The 27219-nt window shown below is 35.8% G+C and overlaps 3 protein-coding genes across 4 annotated transcripts; all 3 read left to right on the top strand.

Annotated features, from left to right (window-relative positions):
- The first annotated feature begins 3 nt into the window (after positions 1–3).
- On the top strand, positions 4–3014 carry LOC105841373 (uncharacterized). The gene is made up of 2 exons (XM_012688861.4): positions 4–132; positions 548–3014. The coding sequence occupies exon 2, from the start codon at positions 551–553 to the stop codon at positions 2759–2761; it is 2211 nt and encodes a 736-aa protein (XP_012544315.2). The 5' UTR covers positions 4–132; positions 548–550; the 3' UTR covers positions 2762–3014.
- A 2749-nt stretch (positions 3015–5763) lies between these two features.
- Positions 5764–10655, top strand: GSTs1 (glutathione S-transferase sigma 1). The gene is given in 5 exon segments (NM_001043612.1): positions 5764–5817; positions 7159–7294; positions 9237–9404; positions 9842–9984; positions 10451–10655. Coding segments are annotated over 4 exon segments (621 nt in total). The 5' UTR covers positions 5764–5817; positions 7159–7161; the 3' UTR covers positions 10628–10655.
- A 2979-nt stretch (positions 10656–13634) lies between these two features.
- Positions 13635–25965, top strand: GSTs2 (glutathione S-transferase sigma 2). 2 transcript variants are annotated; one of them, XM_012688846.4, is made up of 5 exons: positions 13635–13792; positions 16953–17089; positions 21502–21669; positions 23533–23675; positions 23984–25965. In XM_012688846.4, the coding sequence occupies exons 2-5, from the start codon at positions 16957–16959 to the stop codon at positions 24152–24154; spliced, it is 615 nt and encodes a 204-aa protein (XP_012544300.1). In that variant the 5' UTR covers positions 13635–13792; positions 16953–16956; the 3' UTR covers positions 24155–25965. The 2 variants fall into 2 exon arrangements, with proteins under 2 accessions (XP_012544300.1, NP_001036994.1); NM_001043529.1 differs by lacking the exon at positions 13635–13792 and having other exon boundaries at positions 16957–17089; positions 23984–24154.
- The last annotated feature ends 1254 nt before the right edge of the window (positions 25966–27219 follow it).

The following is a 27219-nucleotide window of genomic DNA, read 5'->3' as shown; positions in this document are numbered from 1 at the left end:
TATATTTGAGATCGATCGGTTGTGATCGAGATTTGAACGCGCGTACACGTAGACTAGGTAAAAGAAGATAAAAAGTAATTTTAATTTTAATTTGTCAACAAATCTCATCATTAAACGACTACATTTCTTTTGGTAAGTAAATTTTCTTTATTTAAATCTTTAGCAATTATGAATAATAGCATAGGTTGTATTACAGAATTAGTTAATTTCTATTATTTTGTGTCTAAATCTGAACAGGCTGTGACATGTTTCGTAACATTACATCATTTATCGCAACATCATTTACCGTGTAATTTTGGATGAGGTGAATTATTTGTGTAGAGGGGAATGATATTTCTGTTGTGTTTAATGATGCATGGTTGAGGCTAATGATTTACGCAAAATAAACTGGTACATCTAGAGGAATGTTCCTAATTTGTTTATTGTTTTTAATAATAATGAATAGAAGAATCTTATTCGTTAATAGTAGACTGTAAGATTTAATTTTTTTCAAGTTATTATTATACATCGATATGTTGATACTAAATAGATAAATTTTATTACGCAGGCAATGGTTAAAACAAAAGCAGAGCGCTTAGCCCAACAGAGGCTATGTAAAAGACGTAAGTACGCAGAAATAAAAAATGACCCAGAGTTATGGGCACTAGAAAAAGAGAAACAACGTGCAAAATACCAAAAACGTAAATCAGAAAAAAAACAAACATCTATCACAGAAAAAAGTCCTCGCGAAAAGAGACAAATACGAAAAAACTGGAAACAAAATTCGAAGAAATATAGACAAAGTAAGAAAGAAGAAAAAACAAAAGTACTGAATATAATTCATGTTCCAGTGCCTGAAAGCTTTCCCGAAGAAACCAACAATCATGTTGTAGATCCCATCGGTTTATTTACAAAAGAAGATTTACAAAAAGCACAAAGGAAGATACGGTATAGAGAATTGAAAAAAAGAATAAGGTTGACAAGCATTATAAAATCTCTGCAGAAGATAAATGTGAAGCAGAAAATGACAATAGAAAGACTGAAATCACTTATTAATAACTCTAATATTAGAAGTCGCCAAGAACCGAATGAAGATGCCAAAACTTTACAAAATCGAAGGAATAAGCGAATAAGTCGTGTTAGTGATATATCTAGCTTAAAATCACGAAAAGATACGAAGTTTCGTTTACTGCGTCAAAAAGTAATAGAATCTATTGAAACATTTTACAACGATGATGCTGTTAGTACTATTCCCGCTGGAAAGAAGGAGTTTGTCACTAAAAATAAAAGAAGAATGCAGAAAAGATATCTTGCGGCTCCTTTGAAGGTTTTACATAAAAAAATGCTAGCAGAAACTGATGTAAAAGTCAGCTATTCATTTTTTACAAAACATCGTCCGTTTTGGGTGCTTCAGCCTAAATCTACAAACAGGGAAACATGTTTATGTGTTCAACACACCAATATGGAACTGTTGATAAAATCTCTATACAATGCATCTATTATAGGCGAAAAGAACTCTAACGAAATAGTTTCACATTTATGTTGTGACCCTAATAACACCAAATGCTTACTGAGACAGTGCAACTTTTGTAAAGATAAGGTAATAAGTTATAAAGAGTTTTCAAACAGCACGAATTTGACATATTTTCAATGGAGGAAAACGTCAAAAGAGACAGTTACGAAGAAGGCACTAAAAAAGAAACAAGTATTAACAGTAAAGGCCCAAGTAACTACACAACCACTAACAGCAATAAGAGAATTAGAAAGATTGATGTGTCCCTTTTTATTACACGTCCATAACATTGTAGCTCAATATACTACCATGAAACACTTAAAAGCAAATCTAAATGTATCTGAAGCCGTTATTCACGTAGATTTCTCAGAAAACTACTGCCTAAAATATGCTGAAGAAGTACAGTCTTTTCATTTCGGAGGAAGCAGACAGCAAGTTAGCTTGCATACATCAGTTATTTACACTCATATTTTTTCTGTGGGCGCCATTCATCCTACATCGATATGCACTATTAGTAGATGTGTTCGTCATGATGCAGCAGCTATTTGGGCGCATTTAATTCCGTTGATAAAACACGCGTTAGAAATCAATCCCTTTATTACAACATTACATTTCCTTTCTGATTCACCCATATCCCAGTACCGAAATAAATTCATGTTTTATATAATAACACAGATCAAAAACGATTTTGAATATATTTCTAGAATAACTTGGAATTATACAGAGGCAGGGCATGGAAAGGGTGCCCCTGACGGTGTAGGTGCAGTTCTGAATAGAACTGCCGACAGATTGGTTAATTTCGGAAGAGATGTTGGTGATTTTGAATCGTTTTGTGGGATAATAAAAGATAATGTGGAAAGTGTTGTTATTAAGATAGTTAACGAAGAAACTATCAAACAAAAAGAAAATCTTCTTCCGAAAAATCTTAAACCATTTAGAGGCACCCTTTCCATCCACCAGGTCCTTTGGGATATATTATCTGAAAGACTTACTCTAAGAACTCTAAGTTGTTTTTTATGCGATATTGATGAGCAATGCATACATGGCAAACACCTTGGATTCTATGAATTCAATGTAGCTATAGGAAGTAATGACAATGAATCCGAAAACGAAAATATAGTGACACTACTTGCAGAAACTGCACCCAGACGGCGAGAAAGGAATTTTAATAAAAGCATTAAAATATTATCAGATATAACATTCAAAAATAATGAGTGGTATAATTTGGACCAACCATCTACATCTAAAACGTCACAGTTTTATAAGTAAAGCATTTTCACGTGTTTTTTTTTCTTGCTTTAAACTGCCTGATTATTTATAATTTAAGGGTTATTTTGGTGATTATTCCACAATACTTTACATTTTTGTTCAAAGTTGGTTCAAAGGCTAATTACTTGCAATTAGTTGATATTATACTTATAATTTTGGAGATTGTCTTTTTTGTTAATTAATAATTTAAAAACAGATAATTTTGATGTCCAAAAAATGTTGGTATTTTAATGAATAAATAAGCTGATTGTAACTAGCGATTTTAATTTCCATCATTACCTTATACCCTTTATCATTCACCTCAATAAGGTTTATCATTCTACTCTACATCATATCATTCACCTCAACGTCATTTTACGATTTTATGGGCTTTCTTACGATTTTCTCAACAAAATTATAGTTTACATACATAAAACACTTATTTTATGTAAAACCATCGAAATTTAATGATTATTTTTTCGGTTTCTAAGTAAAATAAAAAATCGCATAAAAACTGTCATAATAAATCAAAAAATGAAAATTCACCCCTCTACGTATTTTCAAAATTAAATTTTTGTTCGTCTTGTCAACTAAAAGAGTCTAGCCCATACAGCCAAATTTTATAAGTTTTAACATCAAACAGATTTGAAATGATAGGAAACATAAAAATCTCTTGGTATTTAGTGATAATGTGCTAAAAACCAGTTTTAATTTTGTACACAATTCGTAAAAATTGTAGAAAATACAAATAAAATAGCAGAATATACTGAAAATAAGCACACTGAGAGTATAATATTTTAGGCATGTCTATAAAACCAGCTGCCTATTCTATAACTCCCATCCACTGTGCGTTACCATAACTGTATTTAATGATAACAACCCGCGTGATGGGCCTGTACACTGTTCAATTTGAGCCGTGATGTATTAAATGGTATAATTATATAATATATAATTATATAATGTATAATTATAATGGTATAATTATAAATAATGGTATAATTATTTACTGGTGGTAGTACCTCTTGTGAGTCCGCGCGAGTGGGTACCACCACCCTGCCTATTTCTGCCGTGAAGCAGTAATGCGTTTCGGTTTGAAGGGTGGGGCAGCCGTTGTAACTATACTTGAGACCTTAGAACTTGTATCTCAAGGTGGGTGGCGCATTTACGTTGTGGATGTCTATGGGCTCCAGTAACCACTTAACACCAGGTGGGCTGTGAGTTTGTCCACCCATCTAGGAAAAAAAAAAGTTTGATTATTAAGTTATGACACAATTAAAATGTGAAATATTTTCCATTGTCTTCAATTATTTGGTAGAAGAAATTCATATAAAATAAATTGCATTATATTAGTTGCCCTTTTAAAATATTCGAGGTCAATTGATACATGAACAATATGTGTGAGATGTTGTTGTTATATATCGTTTTAAGTCCCGTTCTCACTATAATTATCTGGCTGTTTTTCTGCCAACAATTACTCAGACACTGTCTTCACAATTACAGAATATTATAAACAGACTAGTCTACCAGGATTTTTTTAATCCATCTCAAATCGAGCCAATTACATATAAACATATATTCAGTTAGAAAAGCGAGTTCAATTTTCTAGAATATGAGTAATTGTATTAGAGATAAGTTTGCCGGCGTCTATGCGTCAAAATATTCACGTTGCCACGGCGCGTCTGATTTTTACCGGAACAAAACATTCGGACTGCGCGTATGAGATCAACATTATAGAGCATTGTAAACTAGGCTCGACTACTCTGGATACCTCTATTAACTTGAAAGAAATTGAAACAAATTGATTTGTCATTAGCATATTCGGTATTGCTGAAGTAGCGAAACAATCGAATAGGCATAGTGGGTACGGGCCTTATTGTTCGATGTCATGAGGGTTCAATTTTCGTCACAAAGTAATCGTTAATTAAATTCTAGAATATTATATTGGTATATGCTCAAAATAAATGGAGCCTAGTAAATCAGCTAAGTTTCATTAAGTGCATAACTAAGAGATAGAATCGGAGCTGGGTAGAAACGACCATGTTTCTAGAAAATCTTATTAATAATATATATCTTCGTTGCGGCATATCTACTCACAGCCCACAGTAGATAATAACTACTGCGATGATCAAAAATATTTTGCTTTGTGAATTGGAATTCTTTGTTCTTTACAGACCCAATAAAAAGAAGACTTCGTAGGTTCTATAGGTAAAGTCTATAAGCATTCTTCTTCGCTTTCTTCATTACTGAAGGTCGTGTCCTTGGAACTTGACCGCGGCCTGTCTCGTGAGCTGTTTCCATCTCGTCCGGTCCTCAGTTTCTCGTAAGGCGGTTGCGAATGGCAGCCCAGTTAGGGTCTATAAGCATAATGACGCTAATACCAAATTTATTGAGTTGTCGTGGCCTAAACGATTAGACATCCGGTGCATTCGTGTTGAGCGATGCACCGGCGTTCGAATCCCGCAGGCGGGTACCAATTGTTTCTAATGAAATACGTACTTAACAAATATTCACGATTGACTTCTACAGTGAAGGAATAACATCGTGTAATAAAAATCAAACCCGCAAAATTATATTTTGCATAATTACTGATGGTAGGACCTCTTGTGAGTCCGCCCGGGGTAAGAAACACCACCCTGCCTATCTCTGCTGCGTTTCGGTTTGAAGAGTGGGGCAGCCGTTGTAATACTTGAGACCTTAGAACTCATATCTCAAGGTGGGTGGGCGGCATTTACGTTGTAGATATCTATGGGTTCTAGTCATCACTTAACACCAGGTGGGCTGTGAGCTCGTCCACCCGTCTATGCAATAAAAAAATAAACTGATCGAAGTTCCAATGACATCGGGTTATCCCGGCTTTAACTCACTAAAAATATTAAATACCAATTCCTTGAAAAATTATACAGAACACTCAAATGTTTCACAAGTAAGTAAGATGATAGTAGATTCTTCAATATCTGTTTTTTTTAAATGTTCTTGTTGTATTGCTAACCTTGATTCGATAAAGCGTTCAGACTCAGAGTGTTCAGTTTTGCTTCAGCAATAGAACCGAGTGCCCGGCGACTTACCACTATAAATTGGTGAGATGTTTAAATTAAATTCTCTAATTAAATTCTCTTCAATTCTCATTAACTTCCATTTCACTTCTTTTTAATACGCTTTTATTAGCTTCAGAAGTATGTATGTTAGTATGTAACGGAGTCTTTGAACATGATTTTGACCCACTTAAAAACGTCGGATTAACTCGAAATTTGGTATACTTATTATGGACCGATGACAATACAATATTTAAAAAAAATATTGAAAAAATTCAACTAAAAAATTAAAAATAAATAATAGTTTAAAAAAACTAACAAAATGCATGGTATCAGTAGTTATAAATATTTCATGACCAGATATGAGTAGAAATAAGGGTGATAATATCCTGTAAAGCACCCCACGCTCTTTTACAATAAAATCATCTTTTCTTACACTATTTTTAATACAAATCTATTAAAATTTATTTTCCAGTTTCTAGACACGTGTTATTTTAGAGCGATATCTATTGATTTAATTCAACAAAAACTTTACATTAATACTTCAGGGCGGACAGTAATGTCCGTTTTCATCGGGTAATCGATTATAACGAGCTGTAAAAGCTAATTTTTTTTTATTGCCCGAGCAGGCAGACGAGCATACGGCCCACCTGATGGTAAGTGGTTACCGTCGCTCATGGACATCAGCAATACCAGCATATATTGCCGGAAAATATTTGCTGATTTATACATCAAAAAATATATTTTCACTGTTTCATTTTTAAAAATTTAAAAATTGAAATTCATCTAAAAAATGAAATGTATATAATAGTTTAAAAAAACTAACAAAATACGCTTTTATAGAAAATCCAACTAAAAAATAAAAAATAAATATTAATAAATATGAATAAAAAAATAGTATAAGAAAAAATTATTTTATTGTAAAAAAGTGGGGGGTGCTTTTCAGGATATTATCAAAATAACCCTTCTACTCACATTTGTTCATAAAATATTTATAACTACTGATACCATGCACCGCACGCTTTTTTTACAATAAAATCATTTTTTCTAACACTATTTTTAGTTCAAACTTATTAAAATTTAGTTTCTTTTTTTAGTTGGATTTTCTATAAAAGCGTATTTTTTTTGTTTTTTTTTAACTTTATTTATTTTTTATATATTTTCCTGTAACTCTTTTAATCAAAGCTAATTAAAATGAATCAATCTAGTGTAGTTTATAATCTAAAGAAATGGCATCTTCGATCAACAATAGTTACTATTGTTGATCGAAGAATGGTATAAAATAATATTTCATGTAACATGTCTGTCTGTGTGTATACTAATATCAGTTTAAAAAAACTTTAACAAACAAATAATGTTCCTAATGACGAAATACCTTTGTTCTAGAAAATGCCTAAGGTTGTGTACCATTACTTCGCTTGCAAGGCTCTCGGGGAGAGCGGCCGTATGCTGCTCGCCTACGGAGGCCAGGACTTCGAAGACCACCGCGTGCTCTCCGCTGACTGGCCTGACTTCAAGCCAAGTAAAAATGTTTTTTATTAATACCCTTTTATTAGCTTCAGACGTATGTATCTATGCTTGTAGCGGAATCTTTTAACATGATTTTGAGCCCCTTCAAAACGTCGGATTAACTCGAAATTTGGTATACTTATAAGGACCGATGACAAAACAATTTTTATTTATTTATTTAATATATTTTGTACACACAGCTATTAGAAAAGACACGTCAATAAGGATACAGAGTTATATATATAGAACAATATTAAAAAAAATATTTAAAAAAATAATACATAATTGTAAAAATTGAAATTCAACTAAAAATGAAAAATAAAATAATAGTTTAAAAAAACTAACAAATACGCTTTTATAAAAAATCCAACAAAAATAGAAAATCAATTTTTAGAAAAAAAATCCGGAAAACTGAATCTTAATATTAGGTTCTTTGAAATGTACGAACATCGCTCGGGGAATAATACAGAAGCAAGATTCAAGCTGCTTTTACGATTTAAGCCATGAAAACAAAAATAAAAATAAAGCATTAATTTCATTACATTCGTTGCCACGAAAAACTGTAACTGATATTGAACACTTTGGTATGTAATGACAATAAAAACGCGATATTAAATCGTAAAAATACTTTTAATTATGTTTGCGAGTCGCAAAAATCAGAGAAAATATTACAGCAAAGCTTGAAATCGTCGTGGCCTAAAGGAAAATAGGCCTGGTGAGCATTCGTGAGCGATAAGACTGTGCCGGTGATCGAATCCAGCGAACTTTCCTAAAGAAATACGTACTTAACAAATCTTTCAAAATGGCGTCCACGTTGAAGGAATAATATCGTGTGAATCCCGCAAGGTTCCGGTTTGAAGGGTGTGGCTGCCGCGGTAATATTTATCTGAATGTGGGCGGCGGCATTTATGTGCTCGATATCTACTGTCTTCGGTAACCACTTAACACCAGGTGGGCCATCATGAGTTTGCCCACCGAAGCAAAGAAACAAAATTACAAAAAAATATTTTCCGCCCATGTCAAATTGTATGTATTGTAGATAAAAAAATATCCAAAAAAACTTATGGAGTTTGACACAAGAATGTTATCGCATTTGACCTTTCACAAATTAGCGTTAATTTGCTCTAATTGTCGTAATATAGGTATTATCATATCAATATTACGTAATTATCTTTTGTCCATGTCAAAAATATAAGATAAACTTATTATTTGATGTCAATAAGAATGATAAAGTACCTACAGTTACCGAATACAATTTTTTCGTTATCTATTTCGGACTTTAGCTGTTGCAATTCAAGTTTATTTTGCGACTTAGATATTTAAAAGATTTTAATATTCAATTCTGTTCAATACATTTAACCTTACTTATGGTATTAAATATTGATTTTAAGTCTGTGGCTATGTAGATATCAAGTGTATTTTCGATAATAGATTCTTCATAAGCCATGAATAATTGAACAGAGAATTACCACACAGCCTAGTGTTTTATTTCCCATGGGAAATAAACAACTTGAAGCAATCAATTTAATATCTAGTTTTTATAAGGTACTTCCAGTAACATTTTCCTATTTCAACGATTTCACTATTATTAAAGATTGTTAGTATAAATTATCGTTAAGTTATCAATTGCCTTTAAAGCTTAAGGTATAATTGTTTTCTTATATTACGGAGTAATGTACAGAATATCCAGATTGGTAAAGCAGCCATGGTTGGGAAATCTTTTGGTAATATTAGAAGTCGTTAGAGGTCAGCTTGGAAGTTTTTATAATCGTGTAGTTGAGAACTAATGCGAATAAAACTATTTTAATATTCTGAAAGGTGCAGAGCATTAACTTGACACTTCTTTTTTCAAATTTGGCGCCCATTTTAACAGTGCACAGATGTAATAAATCACAAAAAAAAGCTTGGCAGCCTCTTTTGTTGCCAATTAAAAATAAAACTAATTTCTCTTTTAGAGACTCCGTTCGGTCAGATGCCAGTATTAGTGATCGACGGCAAGCAGTACGCTCAGAGCACCGCCATCTGCAGGTACCTCGGCCGCAAGTACGGGCTCGCCGGGGCCAATGACGAGGAGGCCTTCGAGATCGACCAGAACGTGGAGTTCCTGCACGATATTCGCGCCAGTGAGTTTCTGAGTGTCTTTGTATCGAGCGATACAGGCCATAAGATCTTTCGACTGTGCGAATCCCGCAGGCAACAATTTTTTCTAAAAGAAATACGTACTTAACTCAAGCTTACGAATGACTTTCATGATGGAAGAATGACATCGCGTATTAAAAATCAATCGACCGACAGAAATGTTCGCGATTTCTTAAACTGTAAAGTATTTTATTAAAAATATTTTAATAAAAGATTTATACGTTTGAAACGTCTGAAATAATAAATCGAAAATAGTAAACACGAGAATAAACCTTAAAAGTAATTTTAATTTTGTCTGCGACTCTCGAATACCGATGAAAATATAGTAGGTATAATTACTTTTGTATTTGCCCAGTACATTCATACTGAATACCGCAAAAAAAATTAGTCAATTTTTCAAAATAAACGATTTTGTTAACAGAAGCGGCCGCTGTATACTACGAAGCTGATGAGGAGTTAAAAGCAAAAAAACACGAGGACTTTTCGAAGAACGTATACCCTGATATGTTGAAGAAGTTGAACTCGATAGTTGAAGCGAACAAAGGTCACATTGCTGCCGGAAAGGTAAATGATCTACATAAGCAGAAGGAACTGACTATTTTTATATATACTTTACTGGTGCTAGGACCTCTTATGAGTCCGCGCGGGCGGGTACCACCACCCTGCCTATTTCTACCGTGAAGCAGTAATGCGTTTCGGTTTGAAGGGTGGGGCAGCCGTTGTAACTATACTTGAGACCTTAGAACTTATATCTCAAGGTGGGTGGCGCATTTATGTTGTGGATGTCTATGGGCTCCAGTAACCACTTAACACCAGGTGGGCTGTGAGCTCGTCCACCCATCTAAGAAATAAACAATAATATTTTTATTACCATCAGTCTTTTTAATAGCTTTGTATAGGATAGGTGTTATGATGGAATTTGACCTCGAGTTTTGAAGTAGAATGTACAGTTTTTTCGTGCTTCGTCTGTAGATATAATGTGAAAGAAATCTTAAAAAATGTAAACTAACTTTAATACTCTCTCTTCAAGCTGACATGGGGTGATTTCGTGTTCACCAGCATGTTTGACTACCTGAAGACCATGCTTCAAATACCTGATCTGGAAGTGCAATATCCTGCTTTCAAGAAAGTCTTGCAATCCGTCCTGACACAGCCCAAAGTGAAGGCTTTCTTAGATTTGGGAAGGCCATACGAATTTGAATTTTAATATTCTAATTAAATAAATATTTTGTTTTTGTTGTCTAAGTGTTTCTTTTACTCGTTTTTGTTGTTTTTTCGTCTGCGTGAACGTAAATACAAGCTTTTAGATTTACATAATTCAATATTCTATTTATATTATAATTCAATGTAATATAAGAATAACGAACGATTCAAAGGGGCAGTACTTCATATACAGAATTTACGGATGAAAAGAATGCCTATGCAGGTCAGTCAGCCCCAGTGATCTTTAAAAAAAATCGTTCTGATCCCTTAAAACCCTGTGATTCTAAGTATCAAGTTAATTCGTTGATTTAGAACGTGTTGAAAAGTCGAGCAAATTTGATTTTCAGAAATGGAAGCACTGATTGTTTTTATTTAGGGATGTCGATTTTTCACACTAAAGGTTGTCTTTTGAATCGATTTGAACTGAAAACTGATTAATCGAATCTCTAAAAAAAATTCATTTAGAATATTTGCGAATATACGAGGCATATAAAATCAAAGGCAGCTAAATCAAAGTGTCAAATATTCAGAAAACTACAAAAATCGATAACTATGTTCGGGTAACTACGATATTCTTTATTTTAGAACAGATTTTTAATGAGAATATTACTAATAATCTAAATTTTAAATGATAAAACTTCCTATAAATTTGAGTACAGAGTAAAAATAAAATTGAATTTAGCTGTTTTTGATTCCAACTATAGCACATTGCTGCATTTGATACTGAGTAACTAGATGTAACTAATTGTATTTAATAATGGCAGCCGCCATTTTGAACTCAAAATGACGGCTTCGGATTACTGATGTTCTTAAACATAAGCATTTTCTTTTTAATCCAAGAAATCGATATATTTTTTAGACGATCCCTAATCCCGCAATACAAGTTGACTGTTGTGGCTGATCGTTGACGTAACTTTAAATATTATTATATTAATCTATGGACGAACTTTTTGGCGGGAACGCGAGGAGTGAAGTTGTGGGATTTGTTTTTTTTCTTACATTTAGTGTTTCTTCAGGTTTAAATGTGTAATAACGGTGGCTTGTTAACTGTTTAGTATCTGTGAAAGGGCACAAATGTGGAAAAATAAAACAAAGCCGCTGAGCATAACTTCTCGGAATCCTTCAAAAAGTCCACTGAAAAAGTTTCAGTAAATGACCGCCATTTTACTGAGATTATATTTCATCCATTCCATTTTGTTTTCATTTCATTTCATTTCATGCTATGTTTCATATTAATCAACTTCATGTCATTTCATAATATCGTTTTTCATATTTAAAAAATATATAACAGATTAGGCTGTATGGCATGATACCTTTGTCTTTCCAATTTCAAAAATAAAACTACTACTACTATCTATGGACGGACTTTTTGGCGGGTATATATACCGGGAACGCGAGGAGTGAAGTTGTCACGTCACAGCCGGAGTCCCGCAAGGCTCCGCCCTCTCCCCGTTACTATTCAGTTTGTATATCAACGATATACCCCGGTCTCCGGAGACCCATCTGGCGCTCTTCGCCGATGACACCGCCATCTACTACTCGTGTAGGAAGAAGGCGTTGCTTCATCGACGACTTCAGAACGCAGCTACCACCATGGGACAGTGGTTCCGGAAGTGGCGCATCGACATTAACCCCACGAAAAGCACAGCGGTGCTCTTCAAAAGGGGTCGCCCTCCGAACACCACGCTGAGCATCCCTCTCCCGACTAGGCGCGTCAATAACCCCGCCCCCGCCGTTCGCCCAATCACGATGTTCGACCAGCCCATACCGTGGGCCCCGAAGGTCAAATATTTAGGCGTCACCCTCGACAGTAGGATGACATTCCGCCCCCACATCAAGACGGTACGCGACCGTGCCGCCTTCATTCTAGGACGTCTCTACCCGATGATATGTAGGCGAAGTAAAATGTCCCTTAGAAATAAGGTGACACTCTACAAAACTTGCATACGCCCCGTCATGACCTATGCAAGTGTAGTGTTCGCTCACGCGGCCCGCATACACTTAAAATCCTTTCAAATTATTCAATCCCGTTTTTGCAGGATAGCCGTCGGAGCCCCGTGGTTCGTCAGGAACGTCGACCTCCATGACGACCTGGACTTAGAGTCCATCAGTAAGTATCTTCAGTCGGCGTCCATGCGCCACTTCGATAAAGCGGCACGACACGAGAACCCTCTCATCGTGGCCGCCGGTAACTACATTCCCGATCCTGCGGACAGAATGGAAAGCAGTCGACGTCGCCCTAAACACGTCATCTCGGATCCTCCTGATCCACTAACGGTGCTTTTAGGTACTTCAAGCACCGGTCACCGTTCTCGTCGAACCCGTCGCTTGCGACGAAGGGCTCGACGAGTAAATTAACTCTCAGACACAGCCCACTGAGTTTCTCGCCGGATCTTCTCAGTGGGTCGCGTTTCCGATCCGGTGGTAGATTCTGCGAAGCACGACTCTTGCTAGGGTTCGTGTTAGCAACATCGTCAGGTTTGAGCCCCGTGAGCTCACCTACTAAAGTTAAGGCTACGCTGAAATAGCCGCTAGGGCTATCAGCTTAGGTAGGAAAAAAAAAAAAAAAAAAAAAAGTGAAGTTGTGTGATTTGTTTTATTTTGTCAATTTAGTGTTTCTTCAGGTTTAAATGTATAATGACGGTGGTTTATTAACTGTTTAATATATGTGAAAGTGCACAAATGTGGGAAAATGAAACAAAGCCGCTGGACGTAGCTTCCTGGAATCCTCCAAAAAGTCAACTAAAAAAATCTCAGTTAATGACCACCATTTTACTGAGATTATACTTCATCCCATATCATCTCAACTCATTTCATTTAATTTCATCCCAGTTGATTAATGACTCAAATTAATCATCTTCATTTCACTTCATTCCATATTATCATTTTATTTCATTTCATTTCATACTATTTGTCTTATTAATCAACTTCATTTCATTTCTTAATATCATGTTTCATAAAAATAAAAAAATTAATAAAGATTAGGCTGTATGGTATGATACTTTTGCCTTTCCATTTGGAAAAATAAAACTACTACTATCTATGGACGTAAGTAACCGGTCGCCGGTATTTGCGTCGGTGTTTAGTTCAGTTATTTTTTATTTTCATTTTTCGTTCCAACGCGGTGCGACGTGCTACCGAACAATTATTAATTATTGCACAATAACCCGTAAGTTTGTAGTTCTACAATATTAAAATGTAATAGGTGTAAAATATGAATGAATACAGTCTCAAAGTAAGAAATTCGATGGAACTAGGATGAAACAGTATTATTTTTCATTTTATATTCATTCATTTTCAAAATGAATACAGTTTCTCGAACTTTGAAAACTCATATTAGTTTGAAGACTTTCAACATTGACTTACCCGTTGAAATGTTAGGTTATTCATACATATGTTTCTTTTATAACTTAAAAGTTATGGAACATAATTCGATCAAAATTCTGGAATATTCTAGTGAAATCTATTGTTCTAAATTATTAACGATAAAGAATAGATTATATTATGTTACAGTTATACTCAGTATTAACAATAATTATGACCTTAAATTATAATGTCGTCCAATTTATCCATTATTACAAAGTTTACCCACTCGTCTGTTCGGACTAGGACTACAGTTAGATTTTAATCTGTGGTTTATAAACTAATGACCGGTGAATGGTGCGGATTTTGTGACCAAACATTACAACACATTAGAACACATCTGTGGACGAACCTTGCTTAATATTGCACCATACATTTGATCAACGTTGTGGTTAGAATCCGTGACCACCGTGTCCTTGACCTAAGCGTCAGCTTGCCTAATCTAATTCTTTTTCTGTTTAATACTAAAGAAAAACACAAAACACTTAAAATAGCCAGCGGTTCTTATTAATAATAACACTAGATTTGTAATGCAATTAATTAAATTCCTATGAAGTTTTACCTGTTTCTTTTTTGTCGGTTTTGACATAAAAAACGTTTTGGTTGTTTTTTTAAATGTTATTTATGAGGTTATGTGTTATCATTTTCTTCGGAGTATAATACACACCGTAATAGTTCATTAGGTGTATTGTTAAACATATTGCGGGGTGAAATGCTATTTGTTTTAAGCGACATTTCGCTTAACACGCGGCATTTAACCTTGTAATAATTAAAGGTGCGTTTTATTTGGTATTAGCATCAAATTACTCTATTGAAATAGCTGATGAAGTTTTTTGTCATGATATTTTGACGTGACAACGTCTTCTAATTCGATGGAGCCGGCTGCACGCACGAAAAAACGGCTCTGCGGCGTTCACACGCTTTGAGGCGTATTTTTTTAAGACTTTGTCACGTTCAACTAACGTCAGTAAACCGACTTTACAGACAACCGATTTATTTCCAAGTTTTTACTTTAAATGGCTCTTCTGTATAGTTACAAAAATGTCGTTTTAATCAAATACCCGTTATATAATTTTTTTTAGATAGTGTATTGATCATGCAACCACGAATTTAAGGTGCTCTCAGCGGAATGGAAAATCCTTCTCATTTCGTATAGTCCGTCAAGCCATATTATTAAGTCTTTTATTCTGAATTGGTCCCATTTTTTTTGTTTAACTCTATGCTATTAATTGACAAAAAGAACTAATACTAAATTTGGAAGATAGGAGGCGTGTCTCATGAACCCATAGACAATGCAGCATCGGAGAATGCAGCTAAATAATTACTTACGTGAACGCGAATTAAAAGCAAATGTAGCAGTTGCTAGCCATACTTGTAACTAGGCCATGAAAAGAATATCTAGTTTACGTAAGATTAAGCCCATTAGAATTCTGAATGTTTTTTCAAGTTTATTATAAATTTTTGAGATAGTCATCATCATATGCGCGTCTGCGTTTCTTCTTCTTTCCTATATTACCCTCTGCTGGGGTGTAGGGCTCGAATCAAATCCTTCCGCTTGCATTTAAATAAGAAACATTGAAAATAATTGAAATAAACATCGACGCATAGGTACGAGTACACTTGCGTCTTCAGCGTTTAGTGACAAATAAAACAACACTATACAAAACCATAATACATCTGTGTTACGTTCCAATTTTTTCTATTCACAATGGCGGTAATTCGAAAACCGCCATGTTTGTTTGTCGGAATTATTTTTCACTCGGAGTGTTATTAAAGAACGTTTTCCACGTTGTTTAGTACGTAATATTTACTAAACACTCATTGGGCTTGTCTTATCACACCATATTGCTTATCAGGCGTTGTCGCTGTTGTCAAGGGTCTAACTTTACAATTATTTCGCACGTTGAATGAAGAGAACTATAATTTATTAATACATACTGGTAACATCATTCTCTGTTAGGTAGCGGTAGTGAAAAAAAAAACAAAGAATGTAAATTGAAATTGTTATACTACTTTTTTTATGTAACAATGCCAACTGCCACTTGTGTGTGTGTGTGTGTACGTAAACTATCTTTATTATCAAGATTTTACTAGCTTGACGTGTAGGTAACGGAAACTTTTCAAAGACTTTAAAAAATTTGTGATTAACTTGAAAATTCGCACATGCTTCAAGGAACAAATGACGATACGATAATTTTATAACTTCGCCTTAATATCCCGACTAGTATAACAGAATAAGAAAAATAAAAATAAATTGCAAGTTGTTTTTTTTTTATTTATTTTATATTGCCCTTGTAGGCATACGAACATACGGCCCACCTGATGGTGAGTGGTTATGTTGTCTTTGATATTCGATCGTTTTATTTTTTTCGTTGTTTTTAAACTACATCTATACTAATATATTAATCTAGTGGTTTTTACGGATGTTCCGTTATAACTACTGAACCATTTTTTTTATTTCTTTTTTATTGCCTAGATGTGTGGACGAGCTCACAGCCCACCTGGTGTTAAGTGGTTACTGGAACCCATAGACATCTACAACGTAAATGCGCCACACACCTTGAGATATAAGTTCTAAGGTCTCAGTATAGTTACAACGGCTGCCCCACCCTTCAAACCGAAACGCATTACTGCTTCACGGCAGAAACAGGCGGGCCGGTGGTACCTACCCGTGCGGACTCAAAAGAGGTCCTACCACCAGTAATAATGGCAATCCATGCCTCCGATTGACTTAAAAATGGGTATCCATGTAGAAAATACATGTACTTAATGGATAGGCTAATATTTATGAGTGTTGGACTCCCTAATAATAATGACAATAAAAAATAAGGTTAATTTTAAATGCCCAGCGAAGTGGGTGAGTACGGCTAGTATATGTACGGCTAGTCTTCTAGATGAGTTTACACTGCTGATTATGTTACAATTCTTTCTCAGCTACGTATTTACGCTATTGGATATTATTGCAGGACAATGCCGAACGTTAAGTTCTACTATTTCCCCGTCAAGGCCCTCGGCGAGAGCCAGAGGCTGCTGCTGGCTTACGGCGGCCAGGAGTTCGAAGACAATCGCATTTCATCTGAAAACTGGCCAGAATTCAAACCTAGTAAGTTTTTGACTAAGCCCTTAATATATTTGTTTTTATGAACTAGTTCTAGGTCGCGAAGATAGAACGAACGATGTGTCGCTTAGTGAGTCGCGATTCCGATCCAGTGGTAGTCCCCCTTCGATAAAGCGGCACGACACGAGAAGCCTCTCATTGTTGCCGCCGGTAACTACATTCCCGATCCTGCGGACAGAATGGAAAGCAGTCGACGTCGCCCCAAACACGTCATTTCGGATCCTCCCGATCCACTAACGGTGCTTTTAGGCACTACAAGCACCGGTCACCATCCTCGTCGAACCCGTCGCTTACGACGAAGGGCTCGACGAGCGAATTAACCCACAGACACAGCCCACTGAGCTTCTCGCCGAATCTTCTCAGTGGGTCGCGTTTCCGACCCGGTGGTAGATTCTGCGAAACACTGCTCTTGCTAGGGTCAGTGTTAGCAACACTCCGGTTTGAGCCCCGTGAGCTCACCTACACACGCTAGGGTAAGCTGAAATAGCCTCTCAAGGCTACCAGCATAGATAGGAAAAAAAAGTGAACAATCCATACACATAGATGTGTGAATGTTTGAACGCGAGCTACATGGTAGGCGAAGTGAGGGGTGTAAGGTTTTTTTCGTTACGGAATTTCATGATTCGGTCGCCGCGCTCAAGGCCCGCGATAAAAGCTATAGCATGCAATAGCTTAAAAATCATTAATTCAACTCAACAATTCGACTTCTTTCATAGAATACAGAATCGTGACACAAAATTCCTATAAGAGTGAATGAGCGGATGTATTGACAATGACTGTATAAACATTCGTTATAAAGAGGTCGTTGAACCGATACTGTATAAATACGTTCGTATAATGTTGATAAAGACTGATGTATGTAGAACTTTCTCGTTACCAGTGAATGGATGTGAGCCGCCAGCCGTCGTAAATATATTGAGATCTTAGAACTTATATCTCGAGGTGGGTGGCTCATTTACGTTGTAGATATCTATGGGCCCAGTAACCACTTAACACCGGGTGGGCTGTGAGCTCGTCCACCCATTTAAGGAATAAAAAAAAAGAAAAAAAAAACTCGCGTTTTATGAAGACGTTTCCGAATGAGATTTGCGGGGGTGGGTACCTCAGTGGTAAGCAACGGATTTTGCTATTACTCATCCACATGAGCGGCGGTGAGCAGTTTCTAACCCAAAAAATGATTCATTGTAATACATAATCTTCTACTCTTAAAACCGGTACCAGCGGACTCTCAACCCGTTCTACCAGGCGAAGCTTAGAGGATACTCATGGCAGTATAGGACCTACAGTTATTGTGTCTGCAAAACCTAAGACCAATGACCTTTGGCACTAGTTTGTAAATTTGTTTTTAAAAAACATTCTTGATTTCGTAAAAAAGCAACTTTATCAATCAATATACAGGTAAATACGATTGATTTTTCTCATCACCTCCTATAAATTAAATAATTCATACTAATATAAATAAGCAAGCAACCGAAATGAAAAAAAGTTTGAGCACTGTTAATAAAAAAACATTTGAGCTGAGTAAAGTGGATTAGCAAAAATCGGGTTACTCGAGATTTCTATTTTTTTACTAGTTTTTTTTAGTATGAAACTAACAAGTATTGTACCATTTTACAATCCTGATTAAATGCGCAAACTTTTAATGGTACTTGCCGAGGCACTTTAGTTAGTACATTTTTTTAAAGGAGGGTCGTTCAAAGTCGACAAATTTTGAAAGTTTTATATTTATAGTTTCACAAATAGTCTTAATTCTAGAAAACTTGGGGCATTTGTCATTATTTTTGACTGTGTTTGTTCTGTTGACGAAGAAATGTTATTTGGGTTACGGTTCCAAAGCTTAAATGAACAAAAATAATAAAAATTAACCACAATAACCGAAAAATGGTTACAGTTTGACCAAATTTTTAGGTTTTTCTTAAATGCCCGTAATTTCCAATTTTCTCATACTGATTACAATCAATCCTGTCACCCCGTTTCAGCTTGATGTTGAGTTCTGGAACACCCTGTATAGTACTGTATACTATATTTTTTTAACTAGCGCAGTAGAGTTTTAAACGGCAGAGCTTAATATAAGTAGTGAGTAAGAAAAAAATAAACTCACTTACGTAATGATAAAACAGGCGAATCAAAAAACAACCTAACAATCTTATAACGCTATCAGCGAAGCGAGGTCACGCGTTTTGCCATCATTAGATGTATGTACTAAATACATAATAATATACATACGCTGTTTGTATGTATGTACATCAATTTGTCGAAATGACTGGCTATTGTATGCACTTCTTGGCTGTACAAGTCAAAATAGAGCTTAAACTTATAACATAGTAGATATAAAATATTTATAATCTCTTATTTATTATAACCAATGTCTATTTTAAGCTGTATTTTTATGATTATTGTTGTAAGGTTGTTATTCAGTAGTGATTGATTGATTGCATTGTTATGTTGAAAGAAATCAGCGTTGTTAGACAGCTATTTAACGCTTTTTTTAAAGAAAGTATTGAACTTTAAAAAAAATATACAAAAATCAATGCTAAAGTTCCAGTAAAATAATTTTAAATGGTACGTAATTATATATGTTATTAACTTATTAAAAACGTTATCGTCCGAATAGATAGATAACCTAATATCTTTAATCAAGCGCAAATAGTCGGTATTTCGACGCTCCTAACTCTATGTGGTTTAATAGAAAATCAATCTATCGACGTTTAATAAAAAAAAAAGCTATTCCCTTAAACGACTATTTCTAATCAAACACCAAAGAAGTTTCCTTGAAGTACGCATAGCAACTGTGATATGTATAATGTAATTGGGCGCATATATCAAAAGACGCGCCCGGATTAAAATGCCGTACAGCAGATAGTGAGTTTCACAGTTTTATCTGATTTATCTCGTGCGTTATCGACAATGCTGTCCCGGTGTGGTGAGAATCGCGATAAGCGACTATTTCTATGATAACATTGAACAGTACATATTGTTGTTTCAAAATGTTCAATCATTTCAATTGGTTGATTGTTTAGGGTTACTTACTGATTACGATTTTACTCTTGCACATTGATGTAATAATTTATGTAATAGTAAATTTTGAAACTACCCACTATTGCACTAAACTATGCAGTTTTCCTTGTAAGCAATCATTAGTTTCGACTTAAGAAAAAATGGGTTATATCCGTACGATATTGTGGTGTATCGGTACCAATGGCCAATATGGCTGAGGTCTTTTGCGTAAGTCTGTAGCTATCAAGTACTAATTAACGTTCTGATCAGCGCGCAAAAATATAAAACTGCTCAAACCTCTGAAGCTGTTAGGGACATAAGTCATAACAGATAACCTCTGAAGCTGTTGGGGACATAAGAGATCTAGTATCCTTTTCTAACGATCTCATTTAAGGACAGATCAATCGATTTCTAAAATATCTCTCGTTCTCTGCTCTTAAAATTTAATTCATGAAAACGAATATAACAAGTTTTCATATAACTATACCTATATTATTTTTATGCATTTAAATGTTTGGTTGTGACAGCCCTGAGTGGGGACGCGACCTTGATGCTCTATGACTACCTCGTTACTAACGCGGATGCGAAATTGGGCACAACAAAGGTGCAATTTGGGTCGGACTTATTTTATATGTAAGCAATTGAGACGACACCGAATTGTACAATGGTTTAGCGACCAGTTGAATGTTTGTCGTCAAAACTCTCACCGCTGGTTTAGAATCTTTTCCCTTGGTTCTTAACATCTTTTCTCAATTGGAATAACTAAAAATATGATTTAAAAAAACGTATTTTTATCAGGTTTAATAACCCAACCTTCTGCACTAATATTGCTACTTTTTTTTTGTAGATTTTGCGTCCTGGTAACGGGACCTTTAAGCCCAGTTTTATATTTTCTTTAAACGTCATGTTATATTATTATGAAATATCATGTGAAGCAAAATAAGTTGAATTTGAGATAATTTAATCAATTGGGATGAAATTAAATGAAGTTGAGATGACATGAAATATATTCTCGGTAAAATGGTGTTTATCTGCCGTGAGTTTTTTTGTGGAACCCGAGAATTGTAGGCAGCTGCTTGGCTCTGCCCCTGGCATTGTTTTGCCCATGGGCAACGGTAACCACTTACCATCAGATGGGCTGTATGCTCATCTGCCTACAAGGGCAATTAAAAAAAATCTTCAGCGGTTGTGTTCTATCTCTCCACACAGGCGTACCTTCACTGACGCTAAGCGGGTAATAAGCCACCATTAACGTTTGTAGCTAAAGAAAAACTAAATTAACGAAATAAAATAATTAACACAACTTCGCTGCTCGCATTCTCGCGCCAACAGGTCCATACGTATTGTCTTAAGAGTACTTAGCACATCTTCTATTTAATGATATCGCTTTCGTTCTTCAGAGACTCCGTTCGGTCAGATGCCGGTGCTGGAAATCGACGGCAAGCAGTACGCTCAGAGCACCGCCATCTGCAGGTACCTCGGTCGCAAGTACGGGCTCGCCGGGGCCAATGACGAGGAGGCCTTCGAGATCGACCAGAACGTGGAGTTCCTGAACGACATTCGCGCCAGTGAGTAGAGCATTCCAGGAATACCGTATTTCAATGGTAGACGAGGGCTCGGTTCTACACCTGGCATTGCTGATGTCCATGGGCGATGGTAACCACTCGCCTTCAGCAGGGCCGTATGCTCGTCTGCCTACAAGGGCACTAAAAAAAGGACATACATGTTACCTGCAAGTATTTTTTAATTCAATCTCTTGATTTAAGAGATATATGGTATACCAATACCATATATCCAGAGATATATACCAATACCATATATCTCCAAATTTACCAAGTTGGTCTGAATAAGTCTGTAAACGTGGAGTGTAAAAATTGGAAAAAAAACAAAGTCAGTGGCACTTCCGTACTGAGTGTTAAGAGATTTCAAAATATTGTTTTTTGTCTACGTACCTGCCACTAGCCTAGAGGGGATATTCTGGCTTCACCCTCACTAGTAGCGAGTTCACGTGGTCCAATATGAGACGTTCCCGGTCATCGTTCTCGTCGAATCCGTCGCTTGCGACGAAGAGCTCGGCGAGTAAATTAACCCACAGACACAGCCCACTGAGTTTCACGTCGGATCTTCTCTCAGTGGGTCGCGTTTTCGATCAAGTGGTAGATTCTGTGAAGCCCGGCTTCTGTTAGAGTTCGTGTTAGTAACATCGTCAGGTTTGAGCCCCGTGAGTTCATCTACTAGCCCGGCGACGCTGACATGGCTCTCTAGACCAGAGGTCGGGGAACCGGGGTAAATTACCCCAAATGGGGTAAAATGAAATTTTGGGGGATAAAAATGAAACTTTTGTGAGTAAAAAGTATACATTGAATTGAAACTTCTTTAGAATCGTTGTGATTTCAAATTATCATGGAGGCTATAATATTATAAATGCTTAAAAGAAGCGATTTCGTTTTTTTTTTCGCCATGCGGTAATATCGACTTACACAAAAATATTTTGTAGTAATAATTAAAAAAGTTCCCCGACCGCTGCTCTAGACCATTGTCTTGGGTAGGAAAAATAAATTTGCTTAGATCTACCCTAGTAAGAGCATTGCTTCGCTGAATCTCCCACCGGATCGGAATCGCGACCCACTGAGAAGATCCAGCGAGATACTCAGTGGGTTAAACTCTAGCATTTACAAAGATCGTTCATAATATCTAAATAAATATGAATATGCGTAATGTATGTACGTATGCGCATAACTTCAGAACGACGGCAACAAATTGGATAATCTTTTTTTTTTGTTATTGTCAGAAGATAGTTCTTATGATAAGAAAAATTAAAGAAAATTCCGCGTAAAATTTGAAAATTTAAGAAAACTTAAAGATCGTATTAAATTTTGCAATCTTTTGGCGTTTGACATATAATTTTGACATTGACAAAACGCGTGCTGCAAAGATCAGATTTGTATAAAAGAAAATTCAATAAGTTTTAGTACCCGAAGCGAAGCCAGGGCGGGTCGTTAGTAATATCTAAAATCAAAAATGGTCTTGCAAATCGTCATTTCGCATTAAAAGTGTACAATTTCCAAAAATATTCCAAATTTAGTTAATATGTGGAATCATTTGGTATCACCAGTATTTTTCTCATCAATACTGTCAAAAGAGCGTAGTTTAGATTTATTTTTTTTTTATTTTTATTTTACCTATATTTTGACTACTATTAACAAAAGTAATACATAATTTTATCTTACTTTAAAAAACAGATCATGTAACTGGTAAAAACTAAAAAATAAATGTTGCAAAGATGATTAATATTAAAAATATCACATGTTAAAAAAACCTTCAAAACACTCTCCTGTAAAATTTAGTAAGTTTTGAGATTATACAGTTTTAATGCGAGAGGACGACATAACGCCTGCGGCCATTGAACATCTTATGGTCTTCTACTTCAGGTGCCGCATCGGTCCACTACGAGAAAGACGAGGCCGTCAAAGCTAAGAAGAAGGCGGAACTGGAGGAGACTAAATACCCGTTCTTTTTCGAGAAACTCAATGAGATACTGACGAAGAACAACGGTCATATCGCGCTTGGCAAGGTAAGGGCGCACCCTCGGCGGTCGAGGTATCGATACCCCGACCCGGGATCATATTCTCAATTAAACAGAGCTATGATGTGGGGTAGTGCATCGAGCCATCAACACTTGACACTTTTTTCTTTTCTATTGCTTAGGGTGGACTAGCTCACTCACAGCCCACCTGGTGTTAAGTGGTTACTGGAGCCCATAGACATTTACAACGTAAATGCGCCACACACCTTGAGATATAAGTTGTAAGGTCTCAGTATAGTTACAACGGCTGCCCCACCCTTCAAGCCAAATATTCATTTAATTTACTGATTTTTCAGTTGACCTGGGGCGACTTTGTGTACGCCGGCATGTACGACTACCTGAAGGCGATGCTCCAGAAGCCGGATCTGGAGCAGAAGTACCCGGCCTTCAGGAAGCCCATCGAGGCGGTCCTGGCCATCCCCAAGGTCAAGGCCTACGTCGACGCGGCACCGAGAACAGAACTTTAAAAATCTATTTCCGTTCAAACACTAGATTGGTTCCTTTGTCAACAAAGTAAAAAAAACCGGGAGTACCGTAAAACGGGGTGAATAGGGATTGGGAGGTGAATCGGGATGAAACCAGGAAATGTTTCGACGCTCAATATTCATTTTATATTCGTTGCAAAATCTTTCATTTTTTGTATTGTAATAGTAGAATGTTTGAAAGTTCACAAAGCAACTCTGAATATGCATGACATTAGATGCTACCTTTCAAAATGTCGCATTTCAAATTAACTTCTTGTGGTGGTAATCATTTTAGTGCTAGAAACTTGCTCTTTTTATTGATTTGATAATAATAGAAGACAACTGTGATTTATAAACGTTATTAAGTGTTTGGGCCATCATATATATATTAAAGGTAAGTCCCGGTTGTTACGGGACGTCCCGGGACGTCTCAGGTATAAATAAACACGAAAGAGAGGTCAATTGGTGGGATGAGAATAAGTTAAATTGGGACGATTTTAAGTATGAATAGGTACAGGGTAGGTCTATAGTAGGGTTGTCTGTGTAGTTAAAACAATCTTTTTTAAATATGTAGGTAAGAATCTGGTTTATTCATGATGTTTTTGTCTAGAACTTTCATTTTATTATTAATGCAGTCTTATTTTATTGCTTGGCAAATATTTATATTGTCAGTGACGTACAGATTTCTATTTTTAGATATGCCACGCGTATACGTATCAAAGAGTGCAAAGCCTTATAAGAAATATGATCCCTTAATATTAAAAACAGCAATAGAAGCCTATGAAATTGGGAATTAGTCTTTAGTTGAAATAGCTTAGCAATTTAATATAAGTAAGTCGGTTTTGCACAGACATGTAACAAGAACAATGAAATCTCAAGGTGGACAAAAATGCCTAAGTGAAGAAGCAGAGAAATACATAATACAATATATTAATATTTGTTCATAGTGGAGATATCCACTTGATTCTTATGACTTACGTATAATAATAAAGGGATATTTAGATCGAATTAGCAGGAAAATAAAAAGATTCACTGATAACTTACTTGGTGTGAATTATATTGACTTTTTTAAAGCGTAAGTTATTTATATATTTATTATTTATTGTCAATGCGCTGTCGATTTCACCTATAATTGAGATGTAATCTGTCATGTACTTTTGTCAGTTTTTCAATGTTTTGTATTGATGATGACTTTGTTGGTGCAACTAAATAAATAAATTAATTAATTAACTAAAACCAAGTAGTGCCAGCCCTAGAAAAATTCTCTATTAACACTAATTTCGTCCCCATTAACCCCAATATCTGTGAATAGGGATATCGCCTAGGTATTTTTGCTTAAACTGGAATGCTAATTGCACAATTTTAAATTGGATAACAAAGATACGCCTAAGACTCAATCATTTTGATTCTGATATAGCATTATATTCATCAATAACTACCTTAAAAATTGTGGGATTTGCCCTTATTCACCCCGTTTTACGGAATGTGTTTGAATATAAATTAGTTTTCAAGAGTAATTGTTTAAGATTTATATATTGCACTACGTAACATATTCACTTTATATTTAAAAGGAATGTATATTTTTAGATGCAAATTGTTTGCTTCTTTATTATTGTGGAGAGTTACATGAAAGTGGTTATTAGAAGCATTTTTCTTTTAAAACTGTATAAGTTAGACCCTTTTTTTTCTTATTTACTCTGAAGGCTTACTAGTGCTACAGACAAAATCAGATTTTTATATCCACAAAGTATTAACATAGATTAAGTTTTTTCATTACAATATGATGTACTAAGTAAATAAATTTATAAATAAAAGGGAGTTTTTTATTTAATCAAAATATGTGCTGTTAGTTGAGCTTGCGTATGTGACACACCTCTGTTGATACACATTATTCAGAGCACCTCCGATTGCTTAAAGTATAATTATGATAAATACGAAATTACGACAGAATTAAAGCACCAAAAATTTATTTTTCTATTGCTTAGATGAGCTATTATTATGAGCTCAAAGACCACCTGGTGTTAAGTGGTTACTGGGCCCATAGACATCTACAACGTAAATGCGCCATCCAACTTTAGATATAAGTTCTAAGGCCTCAGTATAGCTACAACGGCTGCCCCACCCTTTAAACCGAAACGGCTGCTTCACGGCAGAAATAGGCAGAGTGGTAACTACGCGTGCGGACTCACAAGAGGTCCTGGCACCGGTAATTACGCAAATATTGTGGGTTAGATTTTTATTACACGATGTTATTATTCCTTCACCGTGAAAGCCAACCGTGAACATTTGTTAAGTACGTATTTCAGTAGAAAAATTGGTACCCGCCAGCGGGATTCGAACACCGGTGCATCGCTAGATACGAATGCACCGGACGTCTTATCCTTTAGGCCACGACGACTTACCACCGTTACAAAGCTTCAGTGAAAGATTGGTTATAACTATTTTGTTGACTAGATAACACGAGAAGCGAACAGCAGCTTATGGTATGCAGTTACTGTTGCTCACGGTTAACAGCAGCTCTGAATACTGATTGTATGTTAGCCGTGGTACTGTAAAGCTGAGACTGAACTTTTGCCTTTTTTTATTGCTTAGATAAGTAGACGAGCTCACAGCCCACCTGATGTTAAGTGGTTACTGGAGCCCATAGACTTCTACAACGTACATGCGCCACGGGATCTTGAGATATAAGCTCTAAGTTCTCAGTATAGTTACAACGGCTGCCCCGCCCTTCAAGCCGAAACGCATTACTGCTTCACGGCACAAATAGGTGGGGTGGTGGTACCTACCCGTACGGACTCGCAAGAGGTCCTACCACCAGTAATTACGCAAATTATGATTTTGCGGGATTGATTTTTATTACACGATTGTCTCAAGGTAGGTGGCGGCATTTTGCGTTGTTGATATCTTTTTTTTGTGATTGAGTGTTTACTGGAGGCCCGGAGGGCTTTTCAGTTTCACAAGGGTAGGTGAGGGGAGATTGATATCTATTGGCTCCGTATACCGCTTAATTTGAGGTGACCTCATCTAATTCATAAGAAATTAGACGAATTTTCGCTCGGTCGGTCAAA

Source organism: Bombyx mori, chromosome 3 (genome assembly GCF_030269925.1).
Source record: "Bombyx mori chromosome 3, ASM3026992v2".
In the NCBI taxonomy this organism is placed as follows: Eukaryota; Metazoa; Arthropoda; class Insecta; order Lepidoptera; family Bombycidae; genus Bombyx; species Bombyx mori.
This window is presented reverse-complemented; position numbering and strand designations above follow the sequence as displayed.